Here is a 16,941-nt window from a genome sequence, read left to right as displayed (position 1 = left end):
CAGTTTTGTGTTTTTAATTTTGATGATTGATGTTGCCATAGTAATTTTAATTGAAAATTCTATAACATTTTATTAAAAGCTACTCCTACAGTTGTAGTCTTATTTCAATCTTGCCATAAAAAGAGATTTAATCAATGATCATTATACTATTTATTGTTTTTGTAAAGTTGAAAGTCCCAACTGCTACTTTTCTCTTCCTTTATTTTAAGTACAAACCATTAGAGCTGCAGTCTCGAAAGAGACTTCTGGTTTTATTTACTGTTGGCCTAATGTCCTTACTTGCAGGGATATTTGTGTGGACAAATAAAGACAGGTTACATCAAATTCTCTGAAAAGAATTGAGTAGGAGTATTACATACAAGTCTCTAGAGCAAGGAAAAGTATCAATTATTGATAAATTTATTATATGCACTGTTTTAGAAATCTAACAACACAGAATTAACAATGAAATCAGGCATACGATACATAAAAAAAAAACTCTAATTAAAACATGCTTGTAGAATTAACAGAGAACAACTCAAACAAAACAAAATCAAAAGCAACAAATGAAAGACATAACATTTATAAACAAATGACACAACTACTTATCACATACAGTTATTACATAGAACTGGAGGACAATACAAAAGTGTTTCCATTTCAATTCAAGTAGAAGTTCATATTATTTATAATAAGCTTATTTATATCAAAAGCTAAAAGAGTTCCCCCCCCCCCAAATAAAATTAAATACTTTAAACTGTGTTAGTTGCGAAATATAAAACACATCCACAAGGTCTACACTGAATGTATCAATTAAGTACAGTAGTTAATACTGGATTGATAACACATCAACATACATTGAATGGATCAAATTAGACATGCCTCTTGCTAAAACACAAGAAGGAAATAAACACCAAATTCAAAGGATTTGGCAGAATTTTGTCATGTCTTACTATATTAAATTCATTTCAAGACATTTCGCTGTGCAATAAACTGATACTGAGCTCTACTACTAAACATTAGTCTGTGAATCATTTTCAAAAGAATTTTGTTTCATACATAAGAATGCAAAATCTTTCTTTTAAAATTAACACTAGTTCAGCATGTCAGACTGAAAATTGCACCACACATCAAACTTGCATGTACAGAATATCTGAATTATTTTATTATCAGGAAATACTTTGCGATTTTAAATTCTGCTTATCGGTGCCATCTGCAAATTTTCACAAAAATTGGACAATTGCAAAAAATACACAATTTTATAGTAAGATGTCGTAGACAATTCCTTACAACATCAAAAACACTGATTATCCTTTAAAAACAAGATTTACTATTACGTAACTAATGGCTCAGCAAAAAAATATCTGAATCTCAAAGTTCAAACAAAATATGTACAAGTAACATTTTAGCTGCCTTCTTGAACAAAATAACTTGTCCATGCATATTCACAACATGAACTTCATATAAAAGTTCTAACCACAGAACAACACATCATGGTAAATGTCATATGTTCTAACTACAAATATTTACATTACATTAGACATTTTCCTTAATACAGACAGTATGTTGCAATTATAATTCAACAACATTCAGAGCACCAATTTACGTGTATGTGATGTGACAATTACAAATTCGTTGCCAAAAATATAAGTTAATGGATGTAACAATTCATGGCCCCATACAATGATTATTGTTTCATATGTAGTACATGTAATCTGAAATACTGGTTATAATACACTCATACATATTTTTCAAATTTCTTCACCTTATTGATTGGTATTAAAAGAGAATCCATGCAGAAAGAAATATAAATCTGGTTCATGCTAAGCATGTCAAATTAAAATAAAAATACAAATATATACTGCTTTTAAATCAAAAAAGTATTTCACTGAGTATACTTCTAATGATTCTGGAATTTGATTATGCTCAATTGAAATACAATTATAATCATGAAAACAGCTCAGCTGTAACTTTTGAATTGTAGACAATTATGGAATGTTTGAGAAAATGAGTACAGGGGGTAGTTATGAAGTACTTTTCTTTAGTAAATGGTATAAAAATGTCAATATAAGTATCACATGTCACTTTTTTTGCAATTTACAAATCTATAATTAACTTGAGATTAGAGTTACAACACTATTCAAAATTTGTAAGCATGACTTGTGTTAATCAAAACCCCAAATTGCAAAAATTAAACCTTCAATACATCACCAAAGTCACAAACAGGTTTATTTCTTTATATCTCCTGGAGAAATCTGTCTCTCTCCCTCACCAAGAAATATTTGTAGAGCCTTTCTTAGAAGGAAGACCCCAAATCGCTGACGGTTTTTAATCGACCATGATGTGGCTGGACCGTAGACATCTCCCCTTTTTATATTTGTTAATCGAGGTAAACCTGCAAATAAAATGTTCTTTTGTTTATAACAAATGCAAACAAACCCAATATTTTCAATTAATATTTTAAAATTTTATACACATCTGTCAGTAAATTGGGAGTGTGAAACATAAGATGATGTAAGACTGAAAGTTGCAAATACATGTTCTGTACTTCTGATAGACCTGATACATACTGAACAGATACATGTATCACAATGTGATGTCAATTTTTCAGGAAAAAATGAATGTATTTCATGAACATATTTGTGGTTTGAACTGGTTTTCCATAGAGCTAACATTAATTGGGGAGGGGGGATTAAACTGGGCTGACTCCTAGATTTTTTTTTCTCAACAAGTTTTTGGTCAGATGTTTTCTTTTTTTTTTTTTTTTTTTTTTTTGAATGTAGTGGACAACACCTAAGAAAAACTCCTTGATCAGCAACAAGTAAGGTTGGAGTTTAATTATAAATATTAACAATGCACTATTTTCCAATAATTATATTCTTACTTAAAATGTACACTAATGTGTAAGCAGTATAAATTCAAAATTAACTCGGAAAGTATTTTTCTCCTCTTCTCAAATCTTTAAAAGAAGTTTATAAATAATTTTTCAGTAACAAAAAATATTAAATCATCTCTTTACTGGCAGAAATGCCAGTATTGGGAGGGGATTCTCTACATTTTGTAGCTCAAGTGAACTATATGAAACTAGTTTCCATTAACAGAATCACTGACTTACCTATGGCATCCACCATACAGGCCTCTCTTGTGTATGCCTCCACAGGGATGACGCTCTGAAAACAGTGCAGGGAAACAACTCCTTGCCCATCATTCCAGATGTCCAAGATATGTTGGACCTTCTTACCAGCCTACAAAATACATCAATCTGATTTCTCTAAACAGCTTTACTAGAATGATTTGCTTCCTTATTTTGATCCTAAGAACATAACAGTGTATGGCACACTTATTTGAATTTATAAACCATTTAACTGAATAATGAAGACAACTAAGGCTAGCTCATATCTTGAATGATTAAGAAATCATTTTCATAAATGTTCATTCAGTTTTGTTGTTCATTGCATTTGTACTTTTGTTTGTTTAACTTACTTTGCCCAGATTATTGTTCATGTGGGACTGAGCTTCAAAGAGATGACAGTATGGTCGGGACCGCTTGCCTTTGCCGATGTAAAATATAGCACCAACAAATATCTTAAATGTCTCTAATTCACCTAAAAATTAAATATAGTAATTATTACAAAGTACTGTAAACCAACTTTTATTCGCGTGCGAGAAATTTTCGCTAAGTTCGCGACAGCCTCTTCATCGCGAATATTTCTCGCAGCGAACCAGTCATAAAGGTCTCTTTGTCTAATAACAACAGATAAAAAGTCGCTTCATCACGAAAATTAATCGTCGCAAACTAGTTTAAGCTCGGTAAATTGCGAAATAAAGTTGTCGCAAACAAAAATTGGTTTACAGTATTAAAATAAATAATCATAAATTCTTAGTGGTTGATATATTCTTCTGATAAGATCAAACCAAATAGAGCAAGATAATTAAAATCAGATGCTGCTAAAAACTTATCTGACAGCTTTGAATTACCTGTTTCATCATTTATATTTTAAATTCTGAATTTCACATAAAGCACTGATCCTGTATAACTGAGGTAAGACTTACCGAGGTTATCTGCCCTGTTGGGTAGGTCCTGAGTGATCCGAGGATCCAGTAAGAGGTAGTTAAAGGAGGATTTCAGGGCCCCCTCCCTCCAGGTCCCAGACAGACTCTTGTCATTAAACACCTTAAACAGGTCGTCCTCCATCTCCCGCAGACCCACCATATCAAAGTGTCCCTCAAAACTATTAAGCAGCACTGACGGGTAATCTGAGGGGAAAATTAGTTATAGAATTGCATGGTTCTATAACATTATTAATTTTGAGTAATAACAAATGCACTTTTAATCAAATCTTCTTTTTACATGCTAAGATACAGTAGCTAGTCAATGAGAGTGTATTCATGAATGTTCATGATCCATGTAATATAAATGATACAGTGTAAGAAAAAGATGAAAATGAAAACTGGAGACACAGAATTGATAGAAGTATTAAGATGTATTAAGCAAAAATTGCTTAAAATAATCATCATCAATTGACAAATCTTAAATCTAACTGTAATTCAAAACACACCTGGTAACTTCTTCAAAATCCCAAGCTGGCCCCCTTGTAGATTGGTTTCCAGTTGTTTAAGTCTTGCTAGGTATGTCTGCCTAGTAGACAGAACAACTGGTCCAGGGTTGTCCCCTAGGCCCTTTAACTTCTGATGGATTTCTTTATTAGACAACACATTATTTATGTCATCTGATTTGTGGGAGTAGTGTTTCCAGTCATACAGTTCTGTCTTCTGGGAGTCCACTGTTGACTGGCTACAAATACTGTTGCTGGATGGACAGCCACTACTTCCACAGAATGACGATAAGATATGTTTTTCTACCAGTTTGTTACCGGTGTCTGGATCTTCCCAGTAGTGAATTGTGGACTCTGCGGTACTTGCCAGAGATATGGTGTCTATGCTGTATGGTAGTGTCTTGTTGAGATCATCATATGGATCATACAGTTCAGTATCTTCAGAGTTTCCTGACTGTTCAAGAGTGGACGAACAAGAGTCAGTGGCTGATGGAAAATTTTGCTGATGCCATTGTCTGACAAGTTCCTTCTTACTTGGGGATTTCAAGGCAAGACTACTTAAACTTTTAGCAAAACTGGGTTTACTTGGAGCACAAAAGCTGTCATCTGATGTCAAAAGGTCGCTCAGGTTTGCTGGTAGAGAGGACGGTAGAGCTACAGGGGGTGAGAAGACTTTCCTCTGGTTAGGAGATCTGACGGTCTGAATAGAAGATCTGACGTTCTGTGTAGATTTGAGGTTCATGGCACTGAACTGCCTGAGAACATCATTATTTTCAGGACAAAAGCTTTCATCTGAAGTCATCAGATCACTCAAATTAACCGGGTAAAATGGCCGTGGAGAACATCTCGGTGAAGTCTTTTTATCTTTGAAAACCTCATACACATAGTTTTCACTGTTTCTGACACTTTTTCTTTCCTTGGTCTTGTCTTCCTGTCCAATGTCTGTCTTTGGACTAATGCTTCTGAGTGCATTTCTGTTTTGGTTTAAACAAGGACAGTTCTGCTGTTGACCACATGCACATGTGTCCCAGTGACTAGTACAAGTAAGAAATGACTCCTCTGATGTCAGAGTGTCATTTCTCCTTCCTTTGATGTCAATGTATGGATGATCTGTAAGGAAAAGAAACATTTAAAAATAAGATTTAAACTTATAAAATCAATTATTATAATACAGGTATACATATGGTAGGCAAACTTTTTTCCGTGGGGTCATAATTCCGCGGAATCTCAATTTCTGTTTAATCCGCGGGTAGAAAATTCCGCAGATTTTCTCGACTGTCACTATATGCCTTACATTTATATTAAGTATGCTTGGACAAATTTCCATGGAAATAGTGTTAATTAATACCACGTGAAAATAAGTACTTCTACAGTATTCAAATTTAGGTAAAGCATCTACTATAATGTAATTTATGGCACGCCAAAAATCACGAAAATGAGCTAAACATAGTTTCACAGTCGATAAACTAGGTTTATCGGTTGTAAACTATAGTTTACGGACTGTAAACTATAGTTAACAACGTTAATCTATATTTTACATCGTAAACCATAGTTAACGTGATAATCTATATTTCACAACCGTAAACTATACTCAACACTGAAAACAATCATTTATATCAATCAACTATAGTTTACAAATGTGAATCTATGTTTATCAACAAAATCTATTGTTAACGCTTATTACAGACAGATAAACTTAAATTATCATTCGTAAACTATAGTTAACAACCGTTAAATATAGTTTTACAGATGAAAACTATACTTAACGAATCGTTAACTATACTTAACGAATCATTAACTATAGTTTACGGTTTGTAAACTATAGTTTACAGTCGATAAACCTAGTTTACCAAATGTGAAACTAGGTTTTTCTCATTTTTGTGAATTTGGCGTGCCATAGAAATTTTATTAATTTTTATCAAATAAAATTTTACTTCATCAAAGCTCCTTGAATTTCCTATTTAAATAAAATATGTTGAAAATTACTAAGGACCTGGAGATGTCACATCCATGCAGTACGTATTCTTCATTAAAAGGTCTTTCATGGTACTTGAACTTGAGTCCAGTTCTTCTACAAGATGCAATAAGATTGAATTATTCTGTAACCATTCTTTATGTCCTCTTTTATGTGATGGCATCCTGGCAATGCCAGGGGTCCTGACTCCTGAGTCAACAAGTTGCCGTTGGACCCCTGGCATATCTCACTAGATATTTTAGGGCTTGCTTCCCTCATTTAGAAGCACCATAAATTAAAGCTTTCATAAACAGAAGATAAGTTATATAAAAAGGATTCAATTGACATCTCAAATGCACATGTTACAAGTTGTTTATCATAGAATGGTTTAATGTGATTGATTAAGAGATAAGAAAAATTATTCAGATTTTTAATTTTTCTGAAAGATGTCGCTTCAGTAGCCCATGGATATTGAATGAAATATGCCAGGGGTCCAATGGCATTGTGTTGACTGACAGCACCCCTGGTATTGCAAGGATGATATGATGGAAATTCCCACTTCAAATGAGATTCAACAATTTGTGAAGAGAGTCAGAATTGAAGATGTAGCTTCTTAAAAACAAGTACTCGTTAATAAAATTTTATTTCATTTATCTAGAATCTAAATGAATTACCTGACATGTGTGACTTGATTGTGTCCAAGCATTCACATTTACTGAATTTTCTTGCACTACCAAATGCTGTCTCCCCATCCTGAAAATAAAATATCATTCATCACTACACTTGTTTTAAGAGATAAACATAATACAGTAGTGGTGTAATTATTGACTAACAAGAAATCTGTGAGCCAATGCTCACTAGGAATACCCCCGTTCTGATGCAATTAACACTATCATGTTAATATACACAAGTTCAATTACGGACAGATGCACCGAAAAATATGAAATTGACATCAGATTCATATCAAAACTAGTGCTAATTGTATTTTATTATATTCCATGTAAGCTTTATTAAATAAGACAAACTCTATGCATTTGAGATTTTAACAATGTTTTCCCAGAAGTGTACCAAATTCATTCAAATTTTAGCATTGCACGCGTGTGCATGTGGATGCATGTGCGTAATGACCATATCATCTTGTCTACACAATCTATATATTTTTATATACTAAATATTAAAGTATTTAATCCAAAAGTGTTAAAAAATACGCTTATTCAGGTGTATTTTTGATTTTACCCATTTCACGTGCACGCACATGCATACATGAGTATGGTGACCATACCTTCTTGAAGAAGTCCATAACATCTATCTATGCTCTCAATCCCACCCCAGTTGAAAACCAAGGGAGTTATAGCTTTTTAAAGTTTAAGCCAATCAGATTGCAGCGCACGTACACGCACTTGTATGCATGTGCATGTTGACCATACCTACTTGTAGAAATCCATTATTTCTATCTATGTTCCAAATCCCATCCTGTTTGGTTGAAAACCAAGGGAGTTATAGCTATTTAAAGTTTAAGCCAATCAGATTGCAGCGCACGTGCATGCACGTGTTTTCATGATAATTGCTATATATCTTGCTGTAGCAGTCTTCGCCAAATTTTTTTTTCAGCACATGCCCTTCGGGCAGGTGTGATCCCCAATTACGCAAGCCCGAACAAATATTTACATGCCCAGAATTTTATCAATTTTAAAGTTATAATATTATTCTTATTTGCCTATTCATGCCAAGGAAATGACCTGAATCCATTTGTCTCGCCATATGTTTTCAACCTGTACACTTTTTGTGTCTCCTCTGCAGAAGAGTTCCTTGAAAATCGCGGTAAAATAAGATTTCGATTAAATTTTATTTTGAACTTTACTTTAGATGGAAAATAAAAGACTTTAAAGTACATTTAATGTTATTGGTATTATTTAATTTAATTATACCACGGTTTATGCCTTAGAATTTACATGCCCTTCGGGCTTGTAAGTGTGCAACTTCCACATGCCCGCTACCAATTCTACCAGGTCCCGGGCATCGGACTCCCGGGATTTGTCGAAGACTGCTGTAGGATATCCTAATGCTTGGCTATGTTCAAAATTTCAAAGGATTTTGTCAAAAAATAAGAAAGATATTGAGACTTTAGTTTCAGCCAATCAGAGCGAAGCGCACGTGCATGCGCGTGGGATCTTGCTATTTTGACCATGTCATATTGTCTATGCTACTAATATATCCTTATATTATGAGTTTCAAAGCATTTCATTAAAAATGTAAAAAGTTACGCCTATATCAATTAAATCGGTCATTTCACGTGTTGCACGTGCACGCTCTTGCAAGCACGTGTGCGCAAAATGACCTTCGTTCCGCAAATCTACATAACATGCCTACTGACCCTAAAAAGGTTTTACCTACATCGGATGAACAGTTTACAAGATCACTCCCGGACAAAAAAGTACCCAGGAAGAAGAAGAAGAAAAATAATAATAACTAGATGAAACTCGTTGCGAGCAACGAGAGGTCTTCCGTCCGATTCCGGAAAGAAAACGTAAAATCGTGAAGAAAATGTAAAAAAAAAGATTTGCACACAAGGGGATTAAACCCACGTCACCAGCACAAAAATCCAACATACTAAATATTACACTATCGGGACATCTACACTAAATCTACTTGTACATATTTACGAATCAGTGCCTCTCTCTTAAAAGTATGAAAGGTGGGTCACTATTCAAAATTTAGCGCCAAACGCCAGGAGTAAATCTTCGCGCCTTTTCTCTGAAATGTTCTATTAAGTAGGTGTGATAGCTTCAACGAAATTAAAAAAAACGTTCTTATAGCCTTTGATTCTAGGTTTAGAAAGTATATTTAACACATTTTACAAATTCATTTTGTATATATGCATGTAACACTAAAGCGGTGAAACTGTTATTAATTTTTAACTTTTTTCAATTTCCTATTTATCCCCCATTGAACTATCCCGAATAGTAATCAAAAGAGGTCGGTGTTTTGCCGAAAACATGGCTCACTCTACGACGGTCAAGGAATCAGATATCATTTATGCTCAATAACTTGAAACAGGTCTTTAAGACAGAATTCTAAAATAAACTCATCAAGAGATCTTTAAAAAATTTTTCTTCTTTCTGTCTTATTTAGTAGTTTAATATGACACAAGTGTGCATAGGAAAAAACAGTGGTTAAGATTTAAACTTTCCATATTAATTGATATTCTTTTTTGAGAAAGTATTACTTATAAGTATGATTTAAGATCTGTTTCCACATTTAGTCTTTTCTTCTTCTTTGAAAACCAGCCAAATCCAATTATAGAAGACGTTAGTTTGACACAGAACTGCAACGAAACTACGACGTGACGATCCATGTATTCCTTTACATTTCATTTATCCTTATGTTACTTTCGTTCAAGCAAACGCTCGACTGCCTCCGTAAACCCCTATTGCGAAATGTCGGCGTTGACAGAGACAGCCGCCATTTTGGACCCGCTTCAGATTTTTGAATGCTTATATCTAGAGTTTAGATTTATCAACATTCAAACAAATTATATAGTAAGCATCATAAGGAGGACTTCTATCAACATACCAAAAATAAATGAAAAATACTGAAAAACAAAAAAAGTTAGAAAATACGAATTTTTGAATTTGCATCTCGTAACAACCGGAAGTACTGACGACGCACGAGAAGGTGATTCTGCAAACCACAAAGTGACAAACTATCGTCTCCAATAAGTCTCCAAGTCATATCTTTAGCCATTTTCGAGAAAAAGGGGCGACAAAATTGCATTTTAAAATCAGGAAATCGTCTATAACTTGGCACCAGAAGAGAATTTTCCAAATTTCTCTTCGGATGTAACAACTTCATATAATGGCACATATTTTGTGAAAGTTTCATGAAAAACCGCTCAATAGTTGTGCCTGCACAAAATTTTGTCAAAAAAAAAGAATAATAATAATAATAATAATAAGAATAATAATAAGAAACAGTAGAATCACTATAAGGTCTTCCGTGAAGACGGAAGACCTTAACTAGATGCGTTCTTGTTGCTAGAGCAACAAGTGGTCTTCCGACCGACTTTTTGTTAGAGTTCTATGCTATGTCTTCCCATGAAATAGATTTCAGAATGTATTTTTTGTTTATGTTAATTCACAGCAGTATCTCAACATACATCATGATAATCACAGGTATGCCTCAAATATCTCAGAAAATAGCTTTTAAAAATCGGTAAAATATTCCAAAGTGTTATAAAAGAGATAAAAGTCATTTGAAAGTGAAAAAAGACATAAACAAAGAAAAAAAATTTGAAACGCCTCCAAGAAATAGTGGGACAAAGTTTAGTTCGGTCATATCTTTTCAATATATGCACTCATCAAGATACTGAACACAAATTTAGAATTCTCATGAGACACACTATAAACCCTGTAAATCCTAAAGAAAAATATTGAAAAACAAAAAAGTTGAGAAATGGGACTTTTTGAATACTTCCGTTTGCGACCGGAAGTGCCGACGACGAAAAATAAAGGTCGTTGGCCATAACGGAGTTCGATGATCTATCACCTCAGTGAGTTTCACTTTCTTATCTTTAGCCGTTCTCGAGAAAACTGCTGGACAAAATGCCTTTTAAAAAATACAAAAATCGCGAACGAAAGTAAATTTTGAAAAAATGAAAAACACCTCTGGAGATATTATCATGATGCATCATCCCTGTAAAAATCTTTCAAATTCGTCCACGCACAGCTGAGATATCACCCTAACTATGAAAAAGAAAAATAATAATAATAAAAAACAGACGAATAATATGAAGGAAGTCGGAAGACCTTAATAATAAGAAACAGAGTAAAAACAATATGTTCCCCAACTTCGTTTGGGGAACATAACAAGAGATGTTTGTAAAACACTTATGCCCCCCTCCCCCACAGTTGGAATTTTTCCAAGTCCAAAAGGGCATAGCTCTGTCAAAAATGGCGCGATTGTACATGTACCCAAAACAGAACTTGACCAAGATAGTCATCTGATAAATCTGTATACCAAATTTCATTTTAGTATGTGCAACCTCTGCAAAGAAAATGTAAGGAAACTGCAAATAACTGGAATTTTTTTTTCTAAGTTCAAGGGGCATAACACTTTCAAAAATGGTGCAATGGTACCCAAAACAGAATTTAATCTAGATATTCAACTGATAAATCTGTATACTAAATTTCATCTCAGTATGTGCAATGGTTGTGAAGAATATGAATGAAAACTTCAAATAATTGGAATTTTTCTAAGTCAAGGGGCATAACTCTGTCAAAAATGGTGCGATCAATCCAAAATAAAACTTGAGACATTCTTCTGAAAATCTGTATACTAAATTTCATCTCAGTATGTGCAATGGTTGCAAAGGAAATGAATTGCAAATAATCAAAATTTTTCTAAGTTCATGGGGCATAACTCTGTCAAAAATGGTGCGATTGTACCCAAAACAGAACTTGACCAAGATATTTATGTGATATATCTGTATACCAAATTTCATTTCAGTATGTACAACGGTTATGAAGAAAATGAACGGAAACTGCAAATAATTGGAATTTTTCGAAGTCCATGGGGCATAACTCTCTCAAAAATGGTGCAATTGTACCCAAAACAAAACTTGACCTAGATATTTATTTGATATATATATATTATTATAACAAACTGTAGTTGATAAAAAACGAGACGCGAAGCGTCGAGTTTGATCTGATGATCCGCGCCTGTCAACGAGACGTGATACGGCTCTTTGGATCAAGTTACTGTTATAATGATAAATTTATTATATACCCCCTTATAACTGGCTGAAAATATTAAAATAAACCTTTAGAAATAAATTGGATAATATTAATCCATTACACAAAGCATAATAACTAGGGACTTTTTAACGAGCAAGAAAAATAACGTCATATTTCTGCGTACTTGCATTTCAGAGAGTGGTGATATGGATTCAGAAAACAACATGTTGGTGATCCGGAAATCGGATCACGACGTCACGTGATAGCGTAAATTCAACAGTAAAATTGGGTGATACACATTAGGTATATAATAAATCTGTATACCAAATTTTATATCAGTATGTACAGTGGTTGTGAAGAAAATGAACGGAAACCGCAAATAACTGGAATTTTTCGAAGTCCAAGGGGCATTACTCTGTCAAAAATGGTGCGATCGTACCCATAACAGAACTTGACCTAGATATTCATGTGATATATCTGTATAACAAATTTCATTTCAGTATGTGCAACGGTTGTGAAGAAAATGAACGGAAACTAAGTGGACCGACAGACCAACCGACAGACTGCAGCAAAGCAATATGCCCTCCCTTCTTCGAAGGGGGGCATAATTAATCTCACAATATGGGCATAATGGCATGCCTCAACAAAGAGTGTACTTAAATTTCAAGCATCTGCAATGAGTAGTTGATAAGAAAACTGTGTCAAAAAATTTGTTATGTATGAAACGGACAGACGCACAGACAAACAGGAAGTTGACATTGGATTTGACTAAAAATGTATCCCACTGTATGGCACGCTTCAGAGAAGATTGTGTTAAAATTTCAAGCATCTGCAATGAGTAGTTGGTAAGAAAACTGCGATGAAAAATTTGTTATGTATGAAACCATCAGACGCAAAGACAAACAGGAAGTAGACATTGGATTTGACCAAAAATGTTTTCCACCGTATGGCATGCCAAGAGATGATTGTGTTAAAATTTCAAGCATCTGCATTGAGTACAGGAGTTGCTGAGAAAACTGGGACGAAAAATTTGTTTTGTATAAAACAGACAAACGCACGGACAAACAAGAAGTTGACATCAGATTTGACCAAAAATGTAGCCTACCATATGGCATGCCTCAGAGATGATTGTATAAAAATTTCAAGCATCTGCAATGAGTAGTTGCTGAGAAAACTGCGACGAAAAATTTATTACGGACGGACAGACAGATAGACGGACAACTAGAGGGAAGGACAGACAGACACACAATGGTAAAAACGGAATACCCCCCTCTCCTCTGGAGCGGGGGTATAACAATTAAGTCATTTTATATTTACTTGTTGCTACTGATATTATACTATTGACTATTTAAAAGATCATGATGATTATTTGAAGATCACAAAGCTAACCTCAACAAGGTTAAATATTAGTAAGACACTTTCATGTTTTAGTGAAATCCAAAATAGTCGCATATAGTTCATCATTAAGGTCATTTGTAGAAGCATTTTAAGGATACACCAAAGGTTTCCAGGGGCAAAATTTAATTTGTTTGTAATTCTTTCATTAACAAAGATAACATATTAAAAGTATATATCACTGGAAAGCTTGTTAAATTTACTATTTAATGATCTTAATTTAAATTTTCATTTTTATCTTATTAAAACATTATTCATATTTTAATGTAAATATTAGTGCATTTATATTTTAGAAATCAACTTTTTTGTATTCCACCTCTCAAAGTCAAAATTTTGCCTCAATATAGCTTAAAGATTGAACTTTAAAACCATATCTGTTCAGATTTTTGATAAATCTCCTTATTCAAAAGTTACATCCATTTGTCTTTCAATGTTACCAATTTATTAGCCCAATTCTACATTTCCCCCAATAATTCAAGAACAGAGCAAGATATCGAAAATCTGAGATACGGTTTTGTGAACACACATTTGAGACACATTCTGGCCAGTTTTCAGAGAAATTGGTCAATAAATAAGGGAGCTGAATCCTTTGAAATAATACCACCAACTGTCTGATCTTACTTTACAGTAGAGGACAAAAACCCATTACACAACAAAGTCTGCCAAAGCTAGAAATATATGACACCTTGGAGATTCAGCTTTGGATACCTGTCACTTATCCATATTTCCTATGCATATTCACAAGTATGGGAGGTTCTAATTTAGGTGCTTTTAATGAAGTAAATTAGGTTCAATTCTGAATCAGAAAGATTTCCCGGCAAAATGGCAAAGCTAAGCTCCACCTCCTATTTCATGGTCATTAGTGACCTGTTAGATCTCCTTCCCTAAATCTAGAGTCCCTGTAAATTACTTAGCCTCTGTGTGGCTAGTGAAGAATTCCCCAAGTGGTCACAGTGATTTATTGCATCTTTCAGAAGCAGGCAGTTACAGACCAAATCAGAAGCTTCGTTCACATGTGTTAGTGTTTATGTTTGATTATTGTTAAATAATTAGAAAACCATTTAATAATCGGCATGGATTTTTCATGCATTATAAAGCAGTGATTAGCATTGTTTTCTTAGCCAAAAATCTCAAAATTGACAAAAATTTGGAAAAAAGCCTTTGGTGTATCCTTAAGGTAGGATTCTTCTCTGGTTTCTGACTATATGAAACATTCAAAGTATATTTGCTTATATGTCTTATATATTGAGGTGTAAGGAATTTAAAAGACCCTATTTTTCTTTCCTCATCACAATTGTTCAACTTTAAATAGAAATGGTAAACTGCGTTTGAAAACTAGCAGGGACTATATTTTTGGCGGAATGGTGGCGTATGAAAATATCTTCTTTTCGGCCTCTCAAAATTATAATAAAACAATGAATTTTGTTATAATTTTTACACAATCGAAGACTTGGAGAAATTTTCAAATGTAAGTAAGATTAATAGTGAGGGACACAGATTTTTCAAACAAACTAGAACTTTATTAACTTTTAAACGCTTCCTATCAAAGTGCAGATTTGAGCCAAAAATCCATAAAAAGTATTTTTTCTCTCTTAGTATCTTTTTGTTTTTGCATCATTTTGTACATTTATAAGACTACTTTATTATATGTGAAAATAAGAAAAAGTTAAATATAGGAAGCATATGAAAATAACTATTATATCCTAAAAAATTAAGAAAAGCAGAGAAAATTATTAGCCAATATCCAGATAAGTGAAATTAATGCAACTAAAGTTTTTATGAAATAACAATCATTATTTTGTGAGGATCACATATTTTATTTTTTTTAATGTCAAGGAAAAAGATAATTTGACCTGACCTTGCCGTTATAAAACGGTCAGATACTATCAATTACTGATATTGTCTTCTTGATTATGTGAAAATTTCATTAATTTTTAAATATTAGAAATATGAGAAGAATCCACCTTAAGCAAAATGTAGAAATTAGTTACATACAAAACTACGATCAGAACAGCTATTTTATTCTTTTAACATATAAAAGAAAAGGGACTAAATTTTTCTTCTATAAAATCAAGAAATTTTACCTCATCTTTAAGAAAAGGATCCCGCCATGTTGTAGTAGATTTCCCCCACATACATGCAAACACAACAAATTTACATTGTTTCACATCAGATTATACAGCAATTTACATATGCATGTATACATCTTAAAGCACTACATGTTATCATAGAATTACAGTTAACAAAATTTTGTTTTTTTTTTTTAATTTTCTTTCCTTCATGTCCACTTCAAAATGTAAAACGTTACATACAAAACTACTCAATAATTCTTCATCTTCAAATCCAAGAAACCAAGAGATTTTCCTCTCAAACCACAAAAATTTGACTTGACAAATATGTGATTTTACAGTATTCTTTCCTGATAAAGCAATTTTAAATGACTGACATTATACCTGACATTAGGATTGCCTTTATAATCTAGCAGTAACTGTGTTGCAGAATCACTGAGTCCTGCAGCTATGTGCATAGGTGCTACCCCCTCGACTTGTAGGATTTCATTTGGATCTGCTCCCTGCTTCAACAGCTGCTCAGACAATCTACAAATAAAACCACCAATCAAAATATGCATCTCTACCAACTCGATCATCTTTGCTCCTGACCTCTATAAATGACAGATTACTGTATTGCAATTTTTAAAATATAATTCTCTCACTGAATTGAACCAAAAAGAGTTGCTTCTAGCCACAATAAACACACATAAAATACAATACAAACCCTCAAGGAAACCCTATAACCAGGAAAATGTCCACTTTGTGTACAGACTAAAATAAAATAGATTCTTTATCAGGAAATAAAATTTGTTGCCCTATTTATACTCCTGTTATTTGCTTTACACTCAATTGAGAAAATATTTTTTTAGTACATCATGGAGCTTTGTGTGCCTATATGAATTCAAGAAATCAGAGAATTTCTATTACCAGGAAAATAGAATGTAAATTTCTCAATACAGTAACTGTAAAACATTCTCAGATGTTGACCCTTTAAATAATATTTAAAACTTAATTTTTTGATTGGTTTTCTCAAGTATATTTAAAGGTGCATTGACACAGATTTGAAGTTAAAATAAAATAGATAATGCTGTAAACCAGCTGTTTGCCATGTCATCTTTTATTTGCATTTCATCAGTTAATCATCAATCCCAGACAACTATTTTTGCTGCTGAGAAATTATTCTTTACAAATACATTGCAAATTAAAGGGTTCGCGGTGATTAATATTCTAGAAGTAGGTTTCAAAACTAAAAAAAAAGTTGGAACAAAATGTCC

At 33.2% G+C, this 16,941-nt stretch overlaps 1 protein-coding gene across 1 annotated transcript; it reads right to left on the bottom strand.

Annotated features, from left to right (window-relative positions):
• Positions 1-583: 583 nt before the first annotated feature.
• LOC134231892 (uncharacterized) lies at positions 584-16,213 on the bottom strand (the record flags this gene model as incomplete). Its single annotated transcript, XM_062713848.1, has 9 exons — positions 584-2,374; positions 3,095-3,224; positions 3,463-3,584; positions 4,033-4,236; positions 4,539-5,645; positions 6,529-6,606; positions 7,164-7,242; positions 8,442-8,559; positions 16,070-16,213. Coding segments are annotated over 9 exons (2,149 nt in total), but the record flags the coding sequence as incomplete, so codon positions are not given.
• Positions 16,214-16,941: the final 728 nt, after the last annotated feature.

This window comes from Saccostrea cucullata, unplaced genomic scaffold (genome assembly GCF_032062105.1).
Source record: "Saccostrea cucullata isolate Sc308-1 unplaced genomic scaffold, CSIRO_AGI_Scuc_v1 ctg4366, whole genome shotgun sequence".
Taxonomy (NCBI): Eukaryota; Metazoa; Mollusca; class Bivalvia; order Ostreida; family Ostreidae; genus Saccostrea; species Saccostrea cuccullata.
The sequence above is the reverse complement of the archived record's forward strand: the minus strand, read 5'-3'. Positions and strand labels throughout refer to the sequence as shown.